General features: G+C 39.7%; 3 protein-coding genes across 6 annotated transcripts in view; 2 read left to right on the top strand and 1 right to left on the bottom strand.

The window, feature by feature from the left end:
* Window positions 1-1,910: 1,910 nt before the first annotated feature.
* hint3 (histidine triad nucleotide binding protein 3) lies at window positions 1,911-12,256 on the top strand. Of its 2 annotated transcripts, none has more exons than XM_041188684.1 (5): window positions 1,911-2,112; window positions 5,026-5,143; window positions 7,411-7,480; window positions 8,240-8,366; window positions 9,898-11,446. In XM_041188684.1, the coding sequence occupies exons 1-5, from the start codon at window positions 1,954-1,956 to the stop codon at window positions 9,940-9,942; spliced, it is 519 nt and encodes a 172-aa protein (XP_041044618.1). In that variant the 5' UTR covers window positions 1,911-1,953; the 3' UTR covers window positions 9,943-11,446. The 2 variants fall into 2 exon arrangements, with proteins under 2 accessions (XP_041044618.1, XP_041044616.1); XM_041188682.1 differs by lacking the exon at window positions 9,898-11,446 and adding an exon at window positions 11,453-12,256 and having other exon boundaries at window positions 1,912-2,112.
* Window positions 12,257-14,449: 2,193 nt separating this feature from the next.
* si:dkey-29b11.3 (actin-binding Rho-activating protein-like) lies at window positions 14,450-15,964 on the bottom strand. The gene has a single exon (XM_041188439.1). It carries the CDS (start codon window positions 15,781-15,783, stop codon window positions 15,319-15,321), a length of 465 nt encoding a protein of 154 aa, XP_041044373.1. The 5' UTR covers window positions 15,784-15,964; the 3' UTR covers window positions 14,450-15,318.
* Window positions 15,965-17,249: 1,285 nt separating this feature from the next.
* Window positions 17,250-26,283, top strand: part of trmt11 (tRNA methyltransferase 11 homolog) — a 70,234-nt gene continuing 61,200 nt past the window's right edge. For 2 of the 3 annotated variants that reach the window (XM_041188087.1, XM_041188088.1), the window contains exons 1-4: window positions 17,250-17,342; window positions 20,782-20,847; window positions 22,315-22,388; window positions 26,187-26,268. In XM_041188087.1, the coding sequence (XP_041044021.1) occupies window positions 17,265-17,342; window positions 20,782-20,847; window positions 22,315-22,388; window positions 26,187-26,268 (300 nt within the window). In that variant the 5' untranslated portion in view covers window positions 17,250-17,264. Of the gene's footprint in view, window positions 17,343-20,781; window positions 20,848-22,314; window positions 22,389-26,186; window positions 26,269-26,283 lie in introns of those variants that run through there. The other variant, XM_041188089.1, reaches the window with a different exon arrangement.

Genomic DNA, 26,283 nt, shown 5'->3' with positions numbered 1-26,283 from the left:
AACTTTTGCCAACAGATTCTTATGTGGGGCTTTATTAAATGCCTTCTGGAAATCCATATAAATGACATCCATAGGTATTCCATCCACTACTTCAGTCACCTCTTCAAAAAAATCACTCAGATTCATCTGGTATGATCCACCCTTTACAAACCTTGTTGGCTCTCTTTGATCAGCTGAAAAATTTCAAGACTTTCAGTCACTCTACCTTTAATTATAGACCCTAGTAATTTCTTGACATCAGATGTTCGGCTTACTGGTTTATAATTCCCAAGTTTCTCTCTGTCACCTTTCCTAAATAGTACACTGCTATCCACAATTTCCCAATCCAAAGGAAAAGTTCCTGAATTGGAAGAAGTTTGGAAGATTATAGTTAGAACATCTGTGATGTTCTCACTTACTCCGTTAAAACCTGCAATGAAAACCGTATGGTTATGAGGATTTGTCACTGTTGAGTGCCATTATTTTTGTCATTACAGCTATTGTGCTTATATTAATTTTGGCGCGTCCTTGACTTTGATTTCTTGGAGGGGGCTGAAATGCTGACCTTTTTCTCTTCTGTAAATACTGGCACAAAATAACTATTCAGCATGTCCTCCATCTCATTATTTTCATGCCAATATCACCGTTATTAGTTTTCAAGGGACCCATATTGCACCTGCCCTGCTTCTTCTTCCTAAGATTGTTGCAGAAATTTTTTTGTATTGATTTTGATGTTCCTAGCATGTTTCCTTTTATACTCCTTTTTAGTAGCTCTTACTATCTGTTATCATTGTATCTTTCGAATTAATCAAAATCTGTGTAATTTTTTTGCATGTTTTTTTCTTTTGAACAGTACGGAACTTGAATATTGCTCAAAAGAGAGACATGTTGCTGAAGCTTTTCATCTTGCACTCATCAGGACAAATGCAAGAATGCCAAATTTCAAACGATCTCAACAATTTTGCTCTTGCATTTGTCATGATGAGTCCAAGATGAGAAACTTCAGTAATGTGTCTCTCTTTATCTTTTAGTATTATGATGTACTTTAGCTCTTTAGTTGTCTATGGCTGCCTCTTCTGGCAAGTAGAGCACTTGCCAGTTAGGTAAGCAGTTTAACACTGATCTTCTGTCACTTTATCCATTCACAGATTTACCAACTTTACAGTCTCATCTTATTGCAGTCAGACTTACCTTAATCTAGAATCTGTACTTTTCCCTTTCAGACACATTAAGCTTGTTATGATCATTGTTACCACATAAATATTCTTGTATCATTAGGCTATTGACTAAATCTGACTCATTAGATGTAATATGGCCCACTCCCTTGATGGCTCTAGAGCATAGTGTTTTAGAAACCTATTCTGGACACATGGCAACATCTTATCTCTTAATCTATATGGAGGGGGGAGATGGTGGTGTAGTGGTAGTGTCGCTGGATGAGTAAACTAGAGACCCAGATAATGTTCTGGGGGACCACGGCAGCTGGTGGAATTTGAATTCAGTTAATAAATCTGGAATATGAAAAAGCTCGTCTCAGTAATGGTGACCATGAAACTATCATCGATTGTCGTAAAAACCCATCTGGTTCACTAATGTCCTTTAGGGAAGGAAATCTGCTGCCCTTACCTGGTCTGGCCTACATGTGACTCCAGACCCACTGCAATGTGGTTGACTCTTAATTGCCCTCTGAAATGCTGGCCTTGCCAGTGACACCCACGTCATGAAAGAATTAAGAAAAAAATGAAGTTTAAATCCTCCATTAAAACCACTTTACCTTCACTACATGCTTGCCTAACCTCTGCATTTATACAAACTATCAATTCATTGATACCACGATGGGGTGGGTGGCGCTGGCTCTATACACATAGCAAACTCGCACAATCGTGTCAAATACGATCTATGTGAATCGACGCTCTCTGGGTTTGATTGATTGACGTGAATCGACGCTCTCTGGGTTTGATTGATGTGATTACTATGGCGGCGGCGGCGGGCGAAGCTGAGGCCTCGGCCCCGGCAGCGGCAGGTGGAGAGTATGAGGTGGAAGGACCAGGAGTGGCCGACGCGGAGTTTAATAAGAAGTGCATCTTCTGCAAAATTGGGAATAAAGAGGAGTCGGTGGATCTGCTGCACTGGGTGAGGGGACTTTGACATTATAGAATGTATTCCCTGTAAGCAGCCTTGAAAAGAGCTGGCGTGACTTTAACCTTTCTGTATATTTGTTGGTAAGACGGTGACGTGAGAAGCAGAGTATGTGATTTTTTAAATAAATCGCTGTGTGTCCTTTACTAGATTATTAATTATCAACTGAATCTATAACAGCTGAAAATACTGGAGTTCAGGACCATTCAACATTTCCAGCAACTACTCGGTTAAAGCCACAGTACTGCTAGCAACAGGTGAAGGGAAACCTGCAATTAAGATTAGAACATTTACAAATCATAATGCAACATTTTTAAAGTGTTGGTTATGAAGTGAAAAAATTCCAGCTCGTTACAATGCCGAGCATCAAGTAGAAGAGGAAGCCAAGGTGGAGGTGAAAGCACAAAGAGGAAGGTTATAAAGAGGATCTTTGGAGAGGGATGTAAGGATGGGCACGTTGGCCGATAGAAGCTAACAGTGATGGAGTAGAAAGTCCCTATTACGCTATAACTGCAATGTTGCTGCAAAGCAAATTTGCTTCACAAAGATGTTGCACTTCGTGTGAATTCAATCTTCAATCTGTTTGGTATGACACACCTTTACTTCTCCAATCTCCATCAACCATGCATCCTCATACAAGCTACTTCCTCAGCCCCTTCTTTCTCTACTTTAAGTTGGTAGCTGTTCTTTTGGCCACAGTGCCTATCCCTCTCTAATTTCAAAACCCCCTTTTTAACCTTTCTCTTTGACTGTGCTTTCACTCCTACCTTGATTGCAGTCCTGATTGCTATCCAGTGAGCCCTGTGGGTGTCTGTTTTCGTTTGGAGTTTATGTTTAGCTGTGACTCGCTTATCCTATCTGCCTATTGATGCTCAGTGTTCATGTATATGAAGAAAAGTACATGTACTTGACTGAAGCACCTTTGTTTTCTGTCCTTGGGTTTTGTGATATTTTTTAACTTGGCGCATGTTATGTTAGATGTTCTCTTTCTGCGCTTCAATTATAATATAAAGGTACCTGACAGGATCTGGAACTGAAGCAACCGTACTCTAGTTTGTGCCAACATTTTCAGGGGATAAGGGGGTAAAAGAGAATTAGTGAGGAAAACATGTTTTTAAGACATTTTTGTATTGAACTAAAATGTTGATGTCATTTGGGGTATGTGGAAATGATAGTTAAGATGTGAAGAAAACTTTGATGAAAAGTCCCCATTCTGGATGTTACACTTTCCCTCCGAGGAAATGGCAAAAAGAATCATGAAGCAGACAGTGTGTGCAAAGTAGGTGCTTCACATAATTGATGCAAAGGGGTTGGATAATAATATTTGCCTCTCTATGATCAGTAAGTTCGCAGATGAAAGAAAAATTGGTGCTGTCATAAATAGTGAGGAGGAAAGCCTTAAATTACAGGATGATATAGATGGGCTGGTAAGGTGGGTAAAACAGTGGCAAATGGAATTTAATCCTGAGAAGTGTGAGGTGATGCATTTTAGGAGGACTAATACAGCAAGAGAATACACAATGAATGGTAGGACCCTAGGAAGAGGATCTGAGGGACCTTGGTGTACATGTCCATAGATCCCTGAAAACAACAGAACAGGTAGTTAAGGTGGTTAAGAAGACATATGGGATACTTGCCTTTATTAGATGAGGCATAGAATATATGAGCAGGGAGGTTATTTTGGAGCTGTATAAAATGCTAGTTAGGCCACAGCTGGAGTACTGTGTGCAGTTCTGGTCACCACACCATAGGAATTGCACAGGAAAGGGTGCAGAGGAGATTCACCAGGATGTTGCCTGGGCTGGAGCGTTTCAGCTATAAAGAGAGACTGGATAGGCCAGGGTTGTTTTCCTTGGAACAGAGAAGGCTGAGGGGGGACCAGATAGAGGTATACAAAATTATGAGGGGCATAGACAGGATAGATAGGAAGAAACATTTCCCCTTAGTGGAGGTGACAATAACCAGGGGGCATAGATTTAAGGTAAGGGGCAGGAGATTTAGAGGAGATTTGAGGAAAAATCTTTTTACCCAGGGGGTGGTTGGAATCTGGAATACACTGCCTGAAGGGGTGGTAGAGGCAGGAACCCTCACAACATTTAAGTATTTAGATGAGCACTTGAATTGTCATAGCATACAGGGCTATAGGCCAAGTGCTGGAAAATGGGATTCCAATGGGTGGGTGCTTGATGGCCGGTGTGGACATGATAGACCGAAGGTCCTGTTTCTGTGTTGTATAACTCTGTCTATGACTATGATACTGACATTCTAGTTGGAGTTAAAGGTCACATGAAATATTAGCTAACCTCTATTACATTTCATTATCACATGGACATCCTGCCTATTGTGCTAACTGGTATCTATTGGCAATCACTGATGTCTGTGCAGGAGTTTGCAAAATGCATTTACTCCAGAGTTTTAGAATGAAGGTTTTTTTAAGTAATTGTGCTAAATGTCTAATTTTGCAACTAGTCTTGTATTGCAATACCCACTAAGATCAACAAATTTAAAGTATAGCTTGTTCTATTAATTTAACAAATATTAGTTGTGGCATAGCATATATTTTAATCTCAGCATGTCTGGCAGCATCTTTAGGCAGAGCCCATCAACCTGAAACATTAACTTTTTCTCTCTCCTTAGATGCTGCTAGACCTGACTATTTCCAACACTCTTAGTTTTCATTTCAGATTTCCAACATCTGCAATATGTTGCTTCTATATATTTAACCTATTGTATTAAATGAATATACAGCTGAGAAATTAAAAATATTCATAATTTCTGTCCACAAAGTTCCTGGTTTGGTCAGTGTTTTATAAATGACAACACTTATCTTGCTAAATTGCCATATCGTTATTAAAGTAAGTAGTCAAAGAGATGTTAACATTTAAATTGCTGCATTTTTTTGTGCAGGATCAACAGTTTGCCTGTTTTAGGGACATTCGACCTGGTGCGCCCCATCATTATCTTGTTGTGCCAAGAAAACACATTGTAAATTGCAAATCTTTGAAGAAGGAGCACATATCAGTAGGTGAGATTGCATTCACTTCATTTCTCAAATCATATTATAACACTGTACTGCATTCTTTCTTAATTGAACAGTGCTTGTAAAAGCTTTACAAATGTGTTTAAATGCCAAAGGATCATTAAGTCCTAATTATAAATGATTCATTTGGTGGCATGATTGCCTCTCAGTCACACCTGAAAGTCCAGTATTTCTTTTAAAGGTTTAAAATCTGAAAGCCGCATTAAAGTTCAGGTTCCAGCACGAACTTCTGCTAGCATCCTTGTCTTCTAAACAGCTTCTGCTAACTGCAGCCTACCTTGAGGACACCCAGTACATGGAGTAGATAACGTTGCATATATGGCAACATTGATTTTTTTCTAGTATAATATTTGACAATATTATACCACAGCGGAGATCATTTTTATTCACACAGAACGAAAAACAACTGCATTCTGGTTAAATTGTGAACAACCTACAGGTGCTTTGCTAGTTGCCTTGAGTGTCCACTTTCAATGTTTTAAATCATAGTTAGCATGCATTATGCAAGATGTTACACTGTCTTGGCGGGAGTAATATCAAATGGGGTTTGTTGAATCAATTCCTATTTGAAATACAAAGCAAACTTGTGTATTCCTTTGGATGGAATATTAGATTTCCATCGATTGATTTGTAATGTTCTGCCCTGTTATACTGCCATTATTGGGGTCTGCTCTATACAAGCAATTGAGAGGGAACAGTTAGTTGGTGCTCGGCTATTGTAACCCAAGTCCTAACGTTGCCAACACAGTTAACTTCTTTTGCATGTATGCTACTCCATTTTACAAGAGTCTCAGTAGCAGGGGTGAGACATGGTAAAACGTTTCAATGTGCTGCACCTACGTATGGCCAAAATGTGATTGAAAGGCAGCTGACGGTCAAAATGGAAAAGGACTATGTTCTAAAGCAGTGCTTCCCAAACTTGTTTCCCAGTGTGATCCCATTTTAACGTCCCAGGCTTTGTGTGACCCAAGAGTGAAAATTTGAGGATACGAGAGTTATTGAGTAGTGGTGGGGTGGGCTACAGTTGCTGAATGGGTTGGAGGGGAGGTGAGGTTGGGAGTGGTGGGAAACGTTTAAACTTCAGGGTTTTTTTAAAAGAAACTACCTTTTCACAGACTGGGTGAGTGCTTTGCGGAACACCTTCAGTATGTCCGCAAGCATGACCAGACCTGCCTGTTGCTTGCAATTTCAACACACCACCCTGCTCTCATGCCCACATGTCCATCCTTGGCCTGCTGCAATGTTCCAGTGAAGCTCAACGCAAACTGGAGGAACAGCACCTCATCTTCCGATTAGGCACTTTACAGCCTTCCGGACTAACATTGAGTTCAACAACTTCAGATCATGAACTCCCTCCTCCATCCTCACACCTTTTTGATCCTCTTTTTTCAAATATTTATTTTTAAATTTTTATATATATATTTTTTTTCTCACCTATTTCTATTATTATTATTTTTAAAATGTATTTCCATTCATTGTTTTATTCCCAACTTTTAGCCTATTTCGATCTTTTCTCCCACACTGTCCCCTCCCCCCACCCCACTCCCACCAGGGCCATCTGTCACTTGCTCATCCTGCTTTCTACTCTTAATGTCACCTTTAGCACCTCCTTCAGCTAGTATTACCACCATCAACACCCCTTTGACCTTTTGTTTATGACATCTTTTGCAATCTCTCCTTTGCCTCCACCTATCACTGGACTTCTATCCAGCTTCACCTGTCCCACCCCCCTTAAACAGTATATATTTCACCACATTTTTACTTCTCTTTAGTTCTGAAGAGGAGTCATACGGACTTGAAACATTAACTCTGTCTTTCTCTCCACAGATGCTGTCAGACCAGCTGAATTTTTCCAGCAATTTTTGTTTTTGTTTCAGATTTCCAGCATCCACAATATTTTGCTTTTATTTTCAGTCTTTTTGTGCAGCAGGACTCTTATCTCAAAGATCTGTCCATTAGGCCATGCCCTCCATTAGAAAAGAAACAAGGCTTTAAAGGGGCTTTGCAGCTGTTAGCATTCAGTCAGAGCTCCGTGGCAGCCATTGGTGCCTCAGACCTTGTGACTCCAAAATCTCATCATGTGCGGTCGTGACCACAGTATTGGGAAGCCCTGATTCTAAAGAATGCAAACTGAACTGTAGCTTTAGACTATCAGCCCCAATTTTATATATTGGTCCTGATGTATGTGATTTAAGGCTAAGTTATGCTTCAATGGTATGCTTTAATTTGTAAAATTCTATTTTAATGAATAGTTCAAAAGATGGTGGACATTGGAGAAAATGTACTGCAACAAAACGGTTTTGATGACCTGACAGATGTAAGGTATGCACAGTATTGCACAAAACTAACTGGGCACTTGGTAATTGAATACTATTCTGAAGTCGTTATGGCTATTACATTTGTTCGTTTGATAGCTGCCTGTGGACATTTTAGTAATTTTCTAGAAAGGCATGTATCATGCTCAGACAAATTGGAAATAACAAACTTAGACCTAGCATTTTCTTGTAAACATTTAACATACTCTGAAATCTATTGACAGTTCACCTTTTAAAAAGATATTTCAATTTGGACCATAGCAGCGCAAAGTATAGTGCTTGAATTTAAATTTAATCCAGCACAGCAATGCCAGAGGAAGCTGGCACACAATTACTGTGAGGGTTATTGTCTGAATACATGCTGGTAGCAGGCATTGTACTGCAATGTTCTAACCTACTGAACAATTATCCTCACTGTTTAAACATTGTGAAAAGAACGGCAAGTTTTCATAACAAAACAATATTAAAATTACACTCAAAGCACATTACAGTAAAATTGAAAATGAAGGGATGTAAACAATTTGGTATATTTCATGTAACTTGGGTTGAATTATTTTCACAGGTCAATTATCATACTTATAAATTACACTGAAGCCACGAAATAAAAATAAACTTAAATATGAATAAAGTGAACATTTCCCAGGTTCATATAACTAACCTAATTCAGCCTTTCTTTGCAGCTTTCCTGCTGTGATGTGATTTTTGTGATTATTCTGATTGTGCACTGTGTTGAGTATAGTTACCGAGTTATTGGATGTTTTTACAGGCTGGGTTTTCACTGGCCTCCATTCTGCACAATGACTCATTTGCATTTGCATGTACTGGCTCCAGCCAGTCAGATGGGATTTATATCAAGAATGATTTACAGAGCCAATTCCTACTGGTTCATTACAGTAAGTACTTTTGTTTCTGTTGCTGAATAATGTTGTGATAAGCGAAAATATAAACCACCTTGCATTAACTCTGCTATGGCTTAGCTAAAATATTTGCTGCCCCGTGTTAGGGAGTAACACAGTTTCAATCCTTGGTTTGTCTTATAATGGCGTTGGAGGCGCTGGTATTGGTTTCAGCAGCCCAGGCTAGGAAGAGGATAAGTCCGATTATGTCCTAAGTTCCTATCGCTTGAATTCTGCTGAAAAGTATACTCGTAAGGACAGCTATATTTCAGGCTTTCTCCCAGTTCTTTGGGGGAGAGTTTATGGATCCTGCAAGAGATGTGAAATTCAATTTTCTGACGAGTTGAGATGCAGAAATCAAGTCAATAGCGTGTTTGCAGCATGCTGGGCCTGTGGCAGGTTCATACTTGTAATACATTTGCAAGCCATGAATACTTATTAGTGTAAAATATTTTTTAATTACGTTATACTTTCAAGTTAAGGTCAGTGGTGCATGAGAATCTTGTGGCACCCAGTTCATGTTTGTTTAAAGGTGGCGTGAATCTGCTGGCTTTTTGCAGTTGTGTGCAAAGTCACTGGTTTTCCTTGTTTAACTCTATAGCACAAGGGAGGGGAGCAGAAGAATGGCAGCTTGCATGGAGGCTTGGGACCAGCAAGGGTGAGTTGGTGGTGAGCAGGAGGTGTTAAGCAGGGTCAGGGGCATGGAGGAATAGAAGAGGGATCAAGGGGAGGGCAAAGAGTGGGATCAGAGCTATGGAGGAGTGAAGTGGGAAGGACCTGGCATCCTGGGTAAGATAGGAGGAGATGTGGTGCAAGGAGTGGTGATGAGAATAGTCAGCCAAGGTAAGAAAGTGAGGGGTCTACAGGGCGTTGTCAGTATTGTCCATATGTTTGTCCATCTCAGGGTGTTGGCTGGCAGAGTCCCTACAGGGCTTTGAGTTCACCTATAGCATTTCAATTATCCCTGCTGAGAGCAATCTCAGACAATGTCCTTTACAATGCATATAAGGGAGGGCAAGTTGAGCCCGCAAGTTCAGCCGTGTCCCATAGAGTGGCGAGTACAACACTGGTCACTAACATAAACATTCAATAAAGAGTGAACAAAAAACACAATATTGTTTCTTCCACAAAATAAGAAATACCCCTAACTCCTCTGTAACCATCAATGCATGTCAACCATGAGGTGTGCCAATACATTTAACTCTGTAAGTAAGCTAGTCTCAACAAATAACAATGATGCACAAATTAATAAAGTGAAACCAATGTAATGTGAATTATTTATAATTTAAATTTAATTTTGAAAAACACCCGTGTCATCATTGTACTTTCAAGTCTTACGTTAATGGCGATAGAGTTGGACAGGAAAGTTTTGGCCATTTGGCCAGGAGGCTCTTTTATAGCCCACCCAAAGCTGCAGCATTGTCAGCTGACAGTGGGCTTCATCACTGAAAAGCATCCCCCACCACTAGAGTGCATGTGTCTCCTGTGCACACTGCCAGCACTTTAAATTTTAATTGTATTCATGTAGGAAATGGGGAAAAAGCAAGAGAACAGAAGTGGCGCATACTTCTAGCTACACCATCGGGAATCCCCCATTTGATGTTTGCAGCAAAGAAGGCAGTTTCCATAAGCTGTCACAAATCCTAAAATCTGAAATGTAAATTTGTAAAATGTAAAGGAATAACATGCTAATTGCTCTTTTGTTGTCATCTTTTGTGTTGAAAATTGCATAGATGGTCTCTCCTGTCAACTTGAAGATTAAAACACACACCATGTTAGGTCATAGTGTTTGTAAGAAAATAATTGCACAAATAACTATTACAAAATACTTTAAATTGTCCTGAAAATAATCATAGTAACATACAGCACAGGATGCTGTCATTTGGCCCATTGTGTCTGTGCTGGCTCTATGAAAGAGCTGTCCAATTTAGCCCAAGACCCCAGCTTTTTTCTCATACACCTGGGGGAATGTTCTCGGGCAAGGGGAGGTGAATTTGGGTGTGTGTGGGGAGTTAAATCTCCTAAAAGTGATGCAGACATGGGTGGGTTTGAAAGCAACTGGAGAAGAGGGAAGAACAACGTGTGGAGGATGGCTGTGAGGCCTGGGTGCGAGAGGGAAATAGATGAGCGTGAGTGTTGGCTGTTTAGATGTGAGGAGGTCTCTGGAGAGAGAGGAATGAGTGGAGCTGCAAGTTGTGTTCTGAGGAGTGTTTGTCAGAGTCTATAAGTAGAGGACGTTAATAGAAGAGTAATGCTGGATCACTCTGGTTAGTCTGACTGAAGTTGAATATTACCACCAAAGCCAACCCCCCCACCAGCCCACCTTTTCCACCACACTATGTCTAATTATGTGAATGAGCTGATTCAAGTAGCAGATTTGTAGTTAATAACTTGGATCATTGCATTGATCACCTCAATTGCAATAGTAAATATTCATCCCCTTCACCCTTTCATGTTCAAACTTCTGCAAGAATCTGCTTCAACAAAAATGTTCCAAAAATGAACAGTAGGCAGTTGAAAAAGGCTGTTAATCAAATTTTCTTGTATTTGATCCGTTTTTATACTTAAAAGTTAGATGATTGTATAGTGTCCTTCTGTGCTTACATTATCACTATTAAGACTATGGATTGAATCAAATTAAAGAACAAATGAAAAAGACATAAATGCTATATTGGTATGTTCAAATAGCCACATATATATTCTCCAAATATATAGCATAGCTAGATGTAGAACAAACTGCTTTTGACTCTGTGCAGCTCTGTACCTCCATAATCCTTGTAGCATCAATGTGATAATTCCAGCTTTTTCTTTGAAGGAAGTTGCAAATGAAACTAAATAATTGGGTTGTTTTATGCTGCATGCTTACTGGGAACTGGACTGAGATTACCCAAATTCATTTCACATAGAACCCGTGGAAGCAGTAGGCAGAGGAAACTTCCATGCTATCAATTCAATTAGGTTTAAGATGATCTCCTAAAAGGTTCAACAAAGAAACACACTGCTTTACATGGTTCAATTATAGATTGTGTTTTGCACACATTGTACCTGACTTACCACAATACGGACCTTTTCCTCACCTAAAGGTTGACCAGTTGATTAAAAAGCTAAAGTCTCTTCCGGATGATTGAGTGGTGGAATCTAAAAACATGCAGTTGAATTCCAGTGCAGATAGTTCAGAAGGTGACTTGATTTCAAGACTACAGTTGATCTTTTACCTATACAGCTTTTATTTTAATCAACAAGAATTTATATGTGTCCATCATAACTGAAAAGTGCAACATTTTTGATTTAAGAAGTAAAGATCTGTAACTATTCTAGACTGTTTAACAGAGACAACATTTGCATGTGTTTGCCAAAAATAATAATTTGTTAAACTTATTAGTTGTGCGCCAATCAGTGAGGTTAGCTGCAATGTAATATTGGAAAGATTGAAGAACTTAAATTGCATAATGTTCATATGTAAGATTTTGTTTGAAATATTGTTTGTATGAAACATTTAATTGCATCAACATTAATGTAAGACATTCTAATAAGTGTATAAATATGTTTCATGTGCAGCAATAAAATACTTATCTTGTGTCTGTAAGATTATTAGTACTTTAGCATGTAAATTATACTGGTACATTAGTTTGGTTCAGGATTTTCAGAGATATTTTAACAGTTGTATTCTTGGCTGAATTGTTCTCAACTTACAGAACTTAATATGAGAACAGACTAATTCTTTTCTGCATGTAATTCAGAAAATGTACAATGCATTCTTACAGAGGGTTAAGGTAAAAATGATTCACTACTGTGTCATTTTCTTGTGTTGGTGACGAATTGTTTGTTCTAATTTAACAGCCGTGAAAGATTCCATTAAATTGAATATTAATAAAATGGAAACATTATACAATTGTAGTGTACATTCATTTACATCCATGCCATGTCTTATAAGTGCACCACACAATAATTTGAATTGGTGGTGGTTCTCTCTGCCAAAGCCACCATTTGCTTTTATAACATGGCATTCTCTGATCTACTGTGTCTGCAAACTCTAACTGTATTAATAAGTTGAAATTTGCTTTTCAGCTCAGATCTGAGATTTTGCACCTCTGAAATGCTGGAAATTACCATTTTGTTCTTCCTAAAGTCCTAATTTATGGCAATGTACAATTCGTACATATAATTAGTGCCATTACATAATCAGGTCAGGGGGATTGTCAGGGTGGTGCTCGGGAGGTAGTCAGGGGGGTGTGATTGTAGAGTCAGGAGTTAGACCGAGTTTTCATCTGTCTTAACGTTTCCTGGGTAACCATTCAGGTAAGTACTGCAGAACTGTCCAAAGTCTCTGACTCTAACTCAGAGTTGGAGACATTTTTGGAGGGTCCTGGGGAGCAGTGAAATTGCCCACCAGAAGTTGAAACTTCCTGGACAATTGCCACATAGATCTGTGAGTCAGGACTTCCACAGGGTCCTGATGCACATCTTCAATTGTATGTCCCGTCCCTGACCTGGAGACTGGAAGATTTGGCTCACAGAATTATTTATGGCACAGGTGATGAATATTGAACAATAATTTGTATTTAAAAAGCGCTTTGAATAGTTACCCATTCCAAGGTGTTTCAAAGGAACAGTATCAAACAAACTTTGACACCAAGCCACATGAAATGAGATGTGAGGTGACCAAAAAATTTGTCAAAGAAGTAGGTTTTAAAGAACATCTTAAAGGAGGAGAGAGAGAAGTAGAGTGATGCAAAAGTTTGGTCAGGAGAGAAATTTCAGAGCTTAGAAGCACAGCTGCCTATGTTGGAGTGTTTAAAATTGGGGATATACAAGATGCTAAAATTGGAGGAATTGGAATTGCAGAAAGCTCAGAGTTGTAGGATTGGATGAGGCTACAGAGATGGGGATGGTTGAGGGATTTGGAAATGAGGGTAAGAATTTTAAAATTTTGGTGTTTCTGGACTGGAAGTCAATCTAGGTCAGCGAGTATAGAGATTATGGGTGAACAGAATTTAGTGTGGGCAGCAGAGGTTTCTGGATGGTGGAAGTTAGGAGGCCAATTTGGGCAGTATTGGAATATTCAGATAATATAGGGAAAATAGCACTTGAGCAGTCAGCCAGCTTTAAAATAAGACACTGAGGTGTAACTTGGAAACTAAAATATAGGAGGTACATTTTTGCAGTTTATAAATTGCCTGTTAAGATCACAAGGGTGTTCTATTGTTACATCCTTGGTTTATATTTCTATATATTTGGATATTGGGTAGTATGAGCACACTTGAAAGTGAGATGCTCAGACTGCTTGTGGGAGTGATCAACACCACTATATTCAAGATTATTTAAGTAAATAAGAAACTGGCAAGAGTACCTTCTGCCATTGTGAATTTTTTGTAGGAATTTAAATGTAAAATTTACCATTTTGCTGACCCACAATTGATATGAGTTTGGCCTCAGGTATACAAGTGCCTGTTGGTACCATACTAAACTTTTGAGTTTTCTTTGCCACTGGCAGTCATCAAAGTCAAGCTTGTCAGGCATCACTCCTCATGGCATTATATCTAGGTGCACACTGTTAATATGCCATCCAACTCATGTTGTGATAATGAAGAATCAAGAGCCTCTCATTTTTGTATTATTTTGCATTGTGTTGTTTTACTTATTTCTGTAGAGGTTTATAGAAATTGAACCACTTTAGCACGATACACAATCTGTTTAAAAATGTGGTCAGCTGTTAGGTTTTGTTCATCCATCATTCTTATGAGTGCTAACCTGCATCGGTTCCTAGATGTGTAGGGCTTCAATTTTTAAATTCTCGGCCTTATTTTCAAACAAGGGGGGGGGGGCGGCGGGGGGGCTGCCTGCCGCTCCTGTAATGCCTACAGCATACACCTCACCAACCCCCATACCCCCAGATTCCTGCTCCTCCAATATGGCCTTCTGTGCAGCCTGGACTTTCATCGCTCTGGAATTCCAAACCTAAACCTCTCGCCACGCTTTCGTCCTAATATCTGTGGTTCCAGAGCAAGTTCTGTTTGACAATGCTTCTGTGAAGCATCTTGGGATGTTCCGCTACTTTGAAGGTGCTAATTAAATGCAAGTTGTTTTGGTTCTTTTTAATTAGGATAAAAACATACAATAGGATATAAACAAAGGCAGGTACTGTTTTGCTGAGCCTGTTATTAGTTTCCGATTGTAACTCATCTGTTTTTCTACTTTAGTTGTGTCGGCATCACAGACCAATATCCTATTCTGCCATCTCCTATTAGTCCTGCCATTTTTGCAATTCCAGAAGATCATCTTGCAGTGCATTGAAATGATCTTAAGTGTTCCCTGATATGTAAACCCCACAGTTTTTTTTTCAACTTGTTGGGAAGGTCGTTTACCTATCACCGAGAGTAAAGCCCCCAGCACTGTCCCCTGGGGCACTGCGGAAAGGACATCTCTAGGACAGGATGATTCCCCATCATACACCATTCGGTCTTCTGTTGGTAAGGAGTGTTGGATCCAATTTAATAACCCAGCCTTTGCAATTCTTCAGCTTTGTAAATAGATTGTTACAACTTATTTGCAAACAAATCTCAAAAATATTCATAGTATAAGAAGAATAACAGTTGGTAAGTTTTGCCAGCTCTGACAATAGGTTATGGACCTGAAACATTTACACTTTCCCTTTTCACAGATACTGAGAATTTCCAGAATTTTCTGTTTTTGTTTACCTTTCCAGCTTCCGCGATGCTTTGCTTCCGTGCCAAATTTTAGTTTGCAGCTTTGCATTTACTACAACTGCAATAAAATACTTGTTTCTCTTACTATAAATCTTGCACTTTTCAGGACAAATGCATTCACATTTCTGATGTATTCTTGGTGTTTTTCAATAAAGGCTTAAAATTAAAATAAGCGTAACCACAACGAAAGGTGCGACTTCACAAATTACTTGGTCTCATTTCCTACAAACTATCGCCTATCTTCACTCCAGCAGAATGATGAGAGTGCGATCATCCCTTCCTTGCCAAAGCATTTCCCCATCAAAGTGGACCAGACCGTATTTCCGCGCTCGCAGCAGGATCCCCACCAATTTATTGGAAATTGTCACATAGGCATCAAACAATCTTCCAAAAGTTACACAAATGTTTCCATCCGGGCCGGCTTCTCCGTATCTTCTAATAATATAAAGTAACTCTTCGACTTCTTTCCCGACCAGGGTATGTGCATCTTTGCCCCTCTGCTCGGTTTTAGATCCCTTTTTGGGATGCCCGTATTCTTGCCCCTCTCTCTGCAGCCGCAAAGTCACCGCATGGGAACCACTGAAAGGATTGCATCTCTGATAGTCCCTGTGGTCATCGGCCCATTCCTGCCACTTCTGTCTGAGCCTTGTTGTTCCGTCCTGTCCTGGCGTCCCTGGCACCTTGTGATTGCCTCCACTTTCTGCCATTTCTTTTTCAATGTATTATTAGGATCCTCTAATCCTGGAAGGCCATCAGAGCCACTTCTTTCCCCAAAATAATCCGCAGCTGAACAGCAGGATTCGCTTTTATCTCTCACTTGCATTGGAGAATTTCCGGCTGGTTTTGCCTTTCGAAACCCTAGGCTGCAGCCTTGGACACCGCAGGCTGCCTGTCAGCCCCGCGGATCACCGAATCAGGGCGGGATCATTATGATTGACGGTCCAATCAACCAATAGAAGGAGACCCTCTATCAGTACACCAATGGGGAAGAACAGAAGGTGGGAGTGCCGCTTGCCCATTGGGCAATGTTGTAAACTGTTGGTGTTCTTTCCCAGTAATACAAAATTATACTGCTTACTGTTCCAAATATTGGATGAAATATTCACTCTTTAGTCTACTCGCTTATTTTGAGTTTGTTTTCAATGAGTTAAGTTCGCAACACAACAATGCTCAGAGATAGATTTGAAACAGCGAGTTAAAAGGAAAGGAAATGTTTGCATATATGGAGCCTTTCATGACCTTAGGACGTCCCAAAACGCCAATGAAGTACTTTTAAAGTGTATTGTGGAGAGGTAGACAAATGGGTAAACTATTAGAGACCATTGTCAAGGATAAAATTAATTCTTACTTGGACAAGCATGGGTTCCTGAGAGACACACAGTCCAGATAGGTTAAAGCCAAACTGTGTCTGACTAACCTTACTGAGTTCTTCGAGGTAGCAGAGATGGGTGATGAAGGATGTCGTCTTTATATATGAACTTTCAAAAGGCATTTGATAAAGTACGAAGCACACATACATGGTATGAAAGGATGAAACCTGGGCAGGATACAGTGAGCCATTTACAAGTAGACACGTTTATGGAAACTGCACAAAAATGACGCAAAATAAGTTAATTGTTGAAAAGGAGAGTTGAGGAGAACAATTATATATATCTTTTATAGATTTTTTCTCTCAGTGCAACAATCTCTGATGGAGAGGAGTGGCAGATCTGATTTCTGCCCTTTGCCCTGTTTGCTTTGGGTCGGTTAAAGTCGCCTGCTCCGCTCGCTTCCTCAGGAACAGGAGCAACTTAAAGGCAATTGCACACCACTAACAGTAATATTCTTTTTCATTGTACAGAATCTCATTTGTAATTGTGTGCTTTGTTTAACTTAATTTCTACCCCATGAATGTGAAAAGAGATACGGGTTTTTTTGTATAATGATACTGAAGAAAATAATTTCAAACAAAAACATAAAAATAAATGCATATAATGCAGCAATACTCGACGAAATGAATAAAATAATTCAATTTGGAAGTAGTTTAAAAAAGCAGGAATGCAGTGATAAGAATATAAAATCAGGGGTGACAATATAAAAGGTGGTATGTTCTCTGACCCGGGGATGGGAGGGTGGGTGAGTCAGTGCCGGAACTGATATTCAGGGATGGGGAGGGGGGGTCGGGATTGTTTAGTTGTCGGACGGGAAGATGGCGCTGTGCAGTGGGAATGTGTTTCGGAGATTTTTGTTGCTTTTAGCTCAAGAAAACCTGGAGTTCCGGCTCCCGGTGAGTCTGAGTCGGGCTGGGTTCAGCCCGCCCGGTGATATCAGGAGTGGGGTTGTAACTGGAGCAGTGACTGAGTTCCACATGAGATCGGGTCCCACTTCACTAACAGAAAACTCTGGAAACACGGTGGTAGCATTGCCAGTGGAGAATTTGCAGCTTGTCCTGTTTCTATTTCAAATTTCCAACACCCGCAGCATTTTGCTGCTATTCAAGGGACGACATCTCGGCGTCCTGTTCAGAAATGTCTGTTTTTCTAGGACAGTTGGTGCTCGCAGTATCTCAGCCAAATTCGTGTCAAGTGTGAGCTCCGATATCTTGCAGCAATCACTCCAGACAGGGCGGGCTGTCAAGTTGTAATGAGCATCTATGATCTGCAGGGCCTCTGCCACCTTTCGTAGTCTCATTGTGGCGCTTTTTAAGGGGTGGAACCTCCACTCGCTCCCTGCAAGACAAATGTCGGGGAGGGGGAAGAGCCCGCATTACCTCCACCAGGAGTTCCTGCTTTGCTGGCTGCCAGGCTTCGGTCCTTTACTTCTTGCGGGTGGGGTGGATAAAATAGCGGTGGAAATGGGCCTTATCATATGGAATAAGATAAGAACCAAGCCAATGAAGTCTTGACTCTAATAAAAGCCTCCATATTATATTAAGAAAAAATGTAATTATCCCTCACAGCGGGCATCTCTCCACCCAATGACAGTCAGGCATCAAATTGTCCAGTTACTTGGATTGATACTAGGGCTGTTCATTAACAATATAGTTAAAGGTTTGTGGAGAACTTTCCACATTGGATGACATGAAGATATGTCAGGTTTTAAGAACCTTGGGTGTAAAAGATTTGTGGCAAAGCTAGGTGGAATGGGTCTGTGCCTGGAAACCCATTGTCAGGGAGTTCTAATAGGGTTATGGTAGGGGTATCTCCAAGCATATATGCTCCATTCATAGTAGAACAACAGAACGTTGCCATCAGTCCAAAAAGCCATTCTGCCTACCACACAATTGAGCAACACGATGTATGAATCCTGTTGTGAAACCAAATACATGGGCCATATGTCCCAGCAACTGGCTGAACGAATCATACAGCATGTTCCTTTGGTTGTTTGTATTAGTTAGAATACAGACTGTATTCAACCAGCCAGCACTTGCAAAGCCCAAAACAAAATATTTACTGTTAGATGTGATTCTGCGATTGGGCAGCACTTGTTGGACAATCCTAAATGTGCTAATAACTACACTAACAATCAATTTCAGATAATTAGTCTAAGCTTTTGTGTGACTCACTTACGCTTTCTAGAAGTGACATACATTCAAATGTAGGGACTTGTTCTCTACAAAGAAAAGGCATATGTTCAGGCCTTGTGCCTTTTTTGAATTACCCTGAAGCATGGGGAGCCAACAGTTCCTGTTGCTTTCTCCATGGCAATGCCTTAGTCAATTAGAGTGGACTAGCCAACCAGTTAGCACTACTTTTCTCCAGTAGTATAAATTGTGATTGTTTGAAATTTGGCATTCTTGCATTTATCCTGATGAATGCAAGAGGAAAAATTTCGGCAATATGTTTCTCTTTTCAGCAGTATTCAAGCTCTGTACTACAAAGTGACTACTTTATAGTTCTTGCATTTTTCAGTAACTTACTTGAAAATTCGCTCCTCTTATCATCTTCCCATTAGTTTGGTGGCCTATAGAATTCACTGAATAGCATAATTAGCTCTATTGCTATTTAATTCTAACCAAATAGGCACTGTCTTTGGCCTCTCAACTACATCATTCCCCTCCAGGTGGAAGCATTGACCAGTACTCCGCCCTACTATTTTTTCTATATTTCTTGCCAGGAATATTAAGATTCTAATCCTCCACTTCTTTGCACTACCTTGTGCGATTTCCTGCCCCATGTGCCTGAAGATCTGTAGGCTGAGAATTGGCCTGTTCAGTCACATGAAGACCCATGGCAGAAACTTGCAACCCTGAGTAGATGTCATCCTTGAATTGAAGGACAGCCTATGATGGCAACTTGTGCCTGCAGCTCACTGACCTTATTTACTACCCTCCATGCACTTACATGTACATCAAACTCACCTTAGATTCTTTGAATTTTCCCCCAGTCTGATCCTTTCTTCCTATTTCTGGACTACTCTTTACTCTGTGCTATTTACCCTCCCAGTATTCTGTGCACCTTCTTTCTCTAAGGTTCTTATCTTAGGCCCATTATCTTGTCAAATTAGTTTAAGTCCCCCCTCCCCTTCCCAGTATTAGTTAACTTGTACTAATGATGATTTGATGAATCCTTAGCAGTCTGATAACATGTTTTAAAAATTTTCCTTTCTAGTCCATGAATAATGAGTGTAATTGTTGTAATGCTGTAAACTTTGCTGATGGTGCCATCATATGCCTGTATACACCATTTGATGGTTTAGAGCACTATTGTTTCCCTTTGGTACTTGGCTCTGCAGCCCCAGATGAATGCTCTTTCTGATGTGTGTTAAAAGTTCTAATTGAGCTTAATTTGGGTTGTTCATTTCACAATGTAACTCCCAGACCTGGGATCTCTACCACCTAGAAGGATAAAGGCAGCAGGCACATGGAAGCACCACCATGAGGTTTCCCTCCAAGTTACACACCATCTTGACTTGGAATGATATTGCTATTCCCTCACCGCTAGGTCAAAATTCTGGAACAAAAACCCCGGCAACAGCATCTTCACCACATGGACTGCAGTAGTTCAAGAAGGCAGCTTGCCACCACCCTCTTGAGGGCCATTAATGATGGGCAAAATTATGGCTGTGCTGGCAACGCTCACATCCCATGAATGAATGAATAAAAAAAGATCTTTTCAGTGTGCGTATGTGTGCATATTATCTAGCACAAAATCTATCCTTGTGGTGCAAAATGAATAGTAACTTTCAGGTAATGCATTCTAGTCCAATAAAGAGAAAATAGTCAATTCTCAAGTTGAAGGTCAACTCTGGTGAAGTATCTAGCGAGCTTTGCTGATTCAACCTGCATGCCATTCAGTGATCCTTCTAAACATGAGATAACATCACTGTATTGCTCTCTGTGTTCTTTGTGATTCAAAGCTATTGATATAAAAATCTGAAGTAATTGTCATAATTTTAATGCCACCTGACTGCTAATTCATTAGACTATCCTCACTTGTCCAGAGTGGTTCTCAAGACTATCATCACAGGTTTGAAGAATTGTAAAAATCTTATTTAATATCTTTTTATTCCTTAGTAACATTACGTAGCTATTATTAAGCACACCTAAAATGCCCCATGCAAAAGATAGAAGATGGATATTGCAGCCCAGATTAGAAAGTTCTGTGCTGTGATGAAGGAAGTACTTGTTAACTGAATGCACCTTGTTTCAAAAGGGTATGATTCAGCTGCTTTTCAGAATTTATATGTCTGTTGTGCCAACCAAATACCTTTTTTGCTTGTTTCAGGAGCTTAAATCCCTGTTTTCTCTTTGCGGTGGACAGTTAAGATGTGAAGAAAACTTTGATGAAAAGGTAGGTTGTAGTATAGCCTCAGTTTGTACCATAATATACTAATATAATCAAACAATGCTACATATGCAGAATTATGGATTTGTTTATAATTGTTATGTGAAATCTCAAGTTATACTACACTCTGATTCTCCTTGGTATATTGTTGTTTTCAGTATGATGCAAACTGATTTGTTTGTGGGATTTTCTGTTTATGAGCTATGTACTCTTGTGATGGTTGGCTGTGCAAGCATCTGTTTGTACATCAATATTCAGAAAACAGTGTTAAAGCCTTTTGAGGGTGAGAGTAATTTTTAATGGCTGATGATGATCACCAATTTTCCACAATCAGTACATATTATTCTACACTTTGCATTTCAGACTAAATTACCAGCCTAATTTTTCCATCCTTGTGGCCTTCGTCATGTTCTCCCAGGCCAGTTTTCACCCCCTCTACCATCAAACAAAAACTATTAAGCCTGCCCACCTAAATACCTGTAAAATGAGAAACTAAATTTAAACCTTAAGACAAACTGCAGGTGTTCAAAACTTGAAATAAAAGCAGAAAATATCTAAAGGCTAGGCAATGCCTATTGAAGAATTTGAAGTCTTATGAACTTCATGGGGGAGATTGAAGCCCTTATCTAATAGTATGTTCTTCACTTCTTAAAGTGGGTGTTTGACATGGAGAAAAACTGATTCACTATTTTCAATGCCTCAATGCCTATTTTTTTCCATATCCCTCTGTGAGGCACCTCGGGATATTATTCTATGTTAAAGGTGCTTTATCAATAATGTTGTTGAGGCTCAAATGCCCCGGTATCAAATCCTATGCCACGACAGGACCAGTAATGGGAAAGGTATCGAAATCACAAATCCTTGCCTGCTTAGTCTTAGTGCATTTAAATATGAACAGGGCTGGTGTCCTGAGGGACCTGCAATTCCTATGTTTGAGTTTTGGCTCACAGAATTCCATTGAGTGCAAGGTCTGTTAAAGGGAAAATGTAACAAAAAAGGATTAGCTGTATCTGCCTGTGTAACTATTGCCATAATCTATTATTGGACTTATTTCATGAAGCACTAGCAGTTTGTGATGGTATTTGATTTTAGAGTTGTTACATATCATCTCTATGCTGCATAGAGATGATTTGTCTATTTAATGATGCTCCTTTGCCTATTTTTCTGATTTGGAATTTTATTGCCAGTTCTAATTCTCGATGCAGTTTTCACTCACTTTTCCAAGTAGATGTGTAAAGCTGCATTTTCAGAAATGTTAGAAGTTTAAAAGCACATGTTTGTTGGAGACTGATGAACATAAACGTTCAGATTCCCTAATGTTAAATTAACTCTGAAAATTTCCTAGATGTGAAATTCCATTTAATACCAATGTTTTTGAATTTTGATTCACATTGACTAACGTGCTTTTAAAAGTTTCATCAACACAACATTGCTGAAGTTCCAAGGTGATTTAATGTATATGTTTCTTTTTAGTCCCCATTCTGGATTTTACACATTCCCTCCGAGGAAATGGCAAAAGGAATCATGAAACGGACAGTGTGTGCAAAGTAGGTGCTTCACGTAATTGATGCAATGGCGTTGGATAATAATATTTCCATCTCTATGATCAGTAAGTTCGCAGATGACAGAAAAATTGGTGCTGTCGTAAATAGTGAGGAGGAAAGCCTTAAATTACAAGATGATATAGATGGGCTGGTAAGGTGGGTAAAGCAGTGGCAAATGAAATTTAATCCTGAGAAGTGTGGGGTGATGCATTTTGGGAGGACTAATACAGCAAGAGAATACACAATGACTGGTAGGACCCTAGGAAGAAGATCTGAGGGACCTTGATGTACATGTCCATAGATCCCTGAAAGCAACAGCACAGGTAGATAAGGTGGTTAAGAAGACATATGGGATACTTGCCTTTATTAGATGAAGCATAGAATATATGAGCAGGGAGGTTATTTTGGAGCTGTATAAAATGCTAGTTAGGCCACAGCTGGAGTACTGTGTGCAGTTCTGGTCACCACACTATAGGAAGGATGTGATTGCACTGGAGAGGGTGCAGAGGAGATTCAGCAGAATGTTGCCTGGGCTGGAGCGTTTCAGCTATAAAGAGAGACTGGATAGGCCAGGGTTGTTTTCCTTGGAACAGAGAAGGCTGAGGGGGGACCAGATAGAGATAAACAAAATTATGAGGGGCATAGATAGGATAGATAGGAAGAAACATTTCCCCTTAGTGGAGGTGACAATAACCAGGGGGCATAGATTTAAGGTAAGGGGCAGGAGATTTAGAGGAGATTTGAGGAAAAATCTTTTTACCCAGGGGGTGGTTGGAATCTGGAATACACTGCCTGAGGGGGTAGTAGAGGCAGGAACCCTCACAACATTTAAATATTTAGATGAGCACTTGAATTGTCATAGCATACAGGGCTATAGGCCAAGTGCTGGAAAATGGGATTCCAAAGGGTGGGTGCTTGATGGCTGGTGTGGACACAATAGGCCGACGGGCTTGTTTCTGTGTTGTATAACTCTATGATTATGTCTCTAATTGTTTGTATATTGAACTGTGACCCATGCTAATGGTGCCAGCCCCTGACATATGTGTCACTGGGATTTATTAAGGTTGGTTGTTGTGCACAGCTTGTTGAAAATGGGCTGTGTAGTGCTCTGCATGATACTCGTGTGTAAGGAGCAAGGGTCAATAGTGGTCGTAGTGAAATACAAAAGTGGCTGCTATTGTCGAAAGTATGGTATCAGTATTCAGTTGAATGCAGTAAGAAAAATAAGTACTTGCAGAAATTCTTTATTTATTGCACAGTCTAAGCCCAACTGACAACTTTAGTTATTTTATTTAATTGAAGTAAACAGTGAAAAATAATTTTTTGCTTGTCTTCATTCTCCCTCCCATTTTTTTAACTTTCTTCACCTTTCTAAAAATCCATTTATTATCTTCTCTTTATCTGTTCAATCAGTCAGTTAATTTAAAGCTCTGATAAATTCATCTAAACAGCAGCCCATTTATTAAATTATAGATTCCTAATATTTCCCACAACTTATATTAGACTAAATGGTCTATAATTACCAGATTTTCTCACTTTTGAACAAAGGTGTTACATCAACTACTCTACTGCTGTATAGAGATATATTTTATACTCTATCCATCTCGTATTGGAAAACTTCCCACTAATCTGTTAACTTGTTTTCTAAATTTTCTTCCCATTTGATTAGGTCAGATCCGTTTATATCTCACTGAACTGTGGCATTATCTTAAACTCATTGGCCTGGATTTTCGTAGACCTAAGATGGCAAATGGACCCTGGATCCAGAAGTTTCGTTCCCATATCTGGCAAAAGCCATTGTGGGGGTGGGGGAAATCCAAACTTAGCAAGGCCGTTTGAACTGAGTGCTGAGTTGAAACAGACCCCATTTTCACTGGAGCAAGGGCCTTTTCCCACAATGTGAGAGTTATGAATTTTTAGGATAGATGAATCAGGTCTGTAGAATTGTCAAGATATCAAGTTATTTAAATCCCCTACCCTTTAAAAATTGAAATTAAAACTGCCTGCTTGTGTCTGAGAGTCAAAAAAATGTTCTAGTAGTTTCAATAGCTGTTTGTTGACATAATCCTAAATGTTATCATGATAGACTTATTACTGTTTGACTGTTTTCCACAATCTATCATTAGCACAGTAAGGGGCTGTAAGTTCACAGTTTGATTGACAACTCAGAGGTTACTGAAGAATTAATTGTCTTTGATGTGGGGTTACGAATACAAATTTTTTTTTCATAATGGATTAGGTACTTGAGGGGATTTAATTGTATTGAATGGGCTTTCATGAACGGGAGTGCTATTTGTATAGTAAAATCTGCAATGGATATTTAGAACTTTATTTTATTTAATCTCAGTATAGCTCTTGAGGCCTGCCCATGGTCTATACTGGCTGAGTTGAAACATAGAAACTAGGAGCAAGAGTAGGCCATTTAGCCCTTCGAGCCTGCTCCTCCATTCATTATGATCATGGCTGATCATCCAACTCAATAGCTAGTTGGATGGAAGGTGTAAGGGCAAAGGGTGGTAGGTGGGGGGGTAGTCATGAATCGGCACTAAGTTGGCATAAGTGCTATAAAGCGCCATGGGGGTAGGCGGGTGCTGTCTGTATCTTTGTTACAGAATTCTCCGCCACTGCCACTGTCCTTTTCTTGTCTCCTATTTCCCTGGGAGTCATTTATTCATGTAAGTAAATGATGAAACTATCCCTATGCATCTGTGGTTGTTTGAGTTTACATCAGTCTCAGAATTTCCAGAAGAGGCCACAAGTTAAAGGAACAGATGCATTGATAAGTCTGAAATAAGCCTGTTCAGGAGTGAAATCAGAAAATATTTCTGCACAAAAAGATTAGAGGTAGTATGGAACTCCTTTCCTCCCCAAAAAGCCTTTGAGCTCAGTCAATTGAACATTTCAAAACTGAGATTGTTAGATTTTTGTTTTTATTAAGGGATATTAAACCTAATGGTAAATGCAGTTAAGATACAAATCCCCCATGATCTAACTAAATGGTGGAACAAGCTCAATTGGCTGACTCTCCTACTCCTGTTCTTGTGACCCTAAAAAATAGAAAATGCTGGAAATTCAGTCAGCATTTAAAAGAGAAAGAATGGTTAATGCTTAAGGAGAGATTCTCTATCAGAACTCTAATTCCTAATATTCTGCAGGAGAACCACTCAAGTATTTTTTCAGTTGCTGATTGAAATCCTTCCATATGCTGACACAGGAGTCCCTGGTCCTACTGGCTATTGTTGGAGAACCAGAGACCTGATCATTGTTTTGGTGGGGACCAGAGAGTACCTGCAATCATAGGCAGTTCCCTTTCAGCCTGAGCTGTTGTAAACTCATCAGTCTGCAAAGGTTTTGGCACTAGTTCTAGTCTAATTTTTTTGCGCTCCCAGCAGATTGATGTAAAAGAAAATGAGATGCAAAGCTGGAACTGTTTCCTATTTCCTCATTCATATATATCCAACGGCCCTATACAATGCAAAGACAGCTTGAGTCATCTCACCTCCCTGGAGAAGCCCTGGAAATTTCGGGGTAACATAAAGGGGCATTGGTCCAGGTAAGTTGATTGCCTTTAAGTGACTTTTGTGCCTGGGACATGGGTGTTGCCTGGATGAAAATGTCAGAAAAATTGGCCCATTTATCTGTTAAGGAAAGCTCTTTCAAAGCATGATAGCTTACAACAGACTAATGGAAGAATTGCAGTACAAGTATTTCTCCCGGTGTTGCACCTCAGCCACAATATGGCAGCAGCATCCATGTTTAAAGTAGTTGCTTTGGACACAACAACCATGCTTTACTTTGCAGATCAATATTTGAATTGTGGGGTCAAGGAAGAACACATGAAGAGCTATGTAACTCACTGAAAAATTACCCTGCAGACAGAATGGTGTGTATGCACAGG

This window comes from Carcharodon carcharias, chromosome 5, assembly GCF_017639515.1.
Source record: "Carcharodon carcharias isolate sCarCar2 chromosome 5, sCarCar2.pri, whole genome shotgun sequence".
Classification (NCBI taxonomy): domain Eukaryota; kingdom Metazoa; phylum Chordata; class Chondrichthyes; order Lamniformes; family Lamnidae; genus Carcharodon; species Carcharodon carcharias.
Note: the sequence above shows the minus strand (reverse complement) of the source record. Positions and strands in the feature narration are given on the sequence as shown.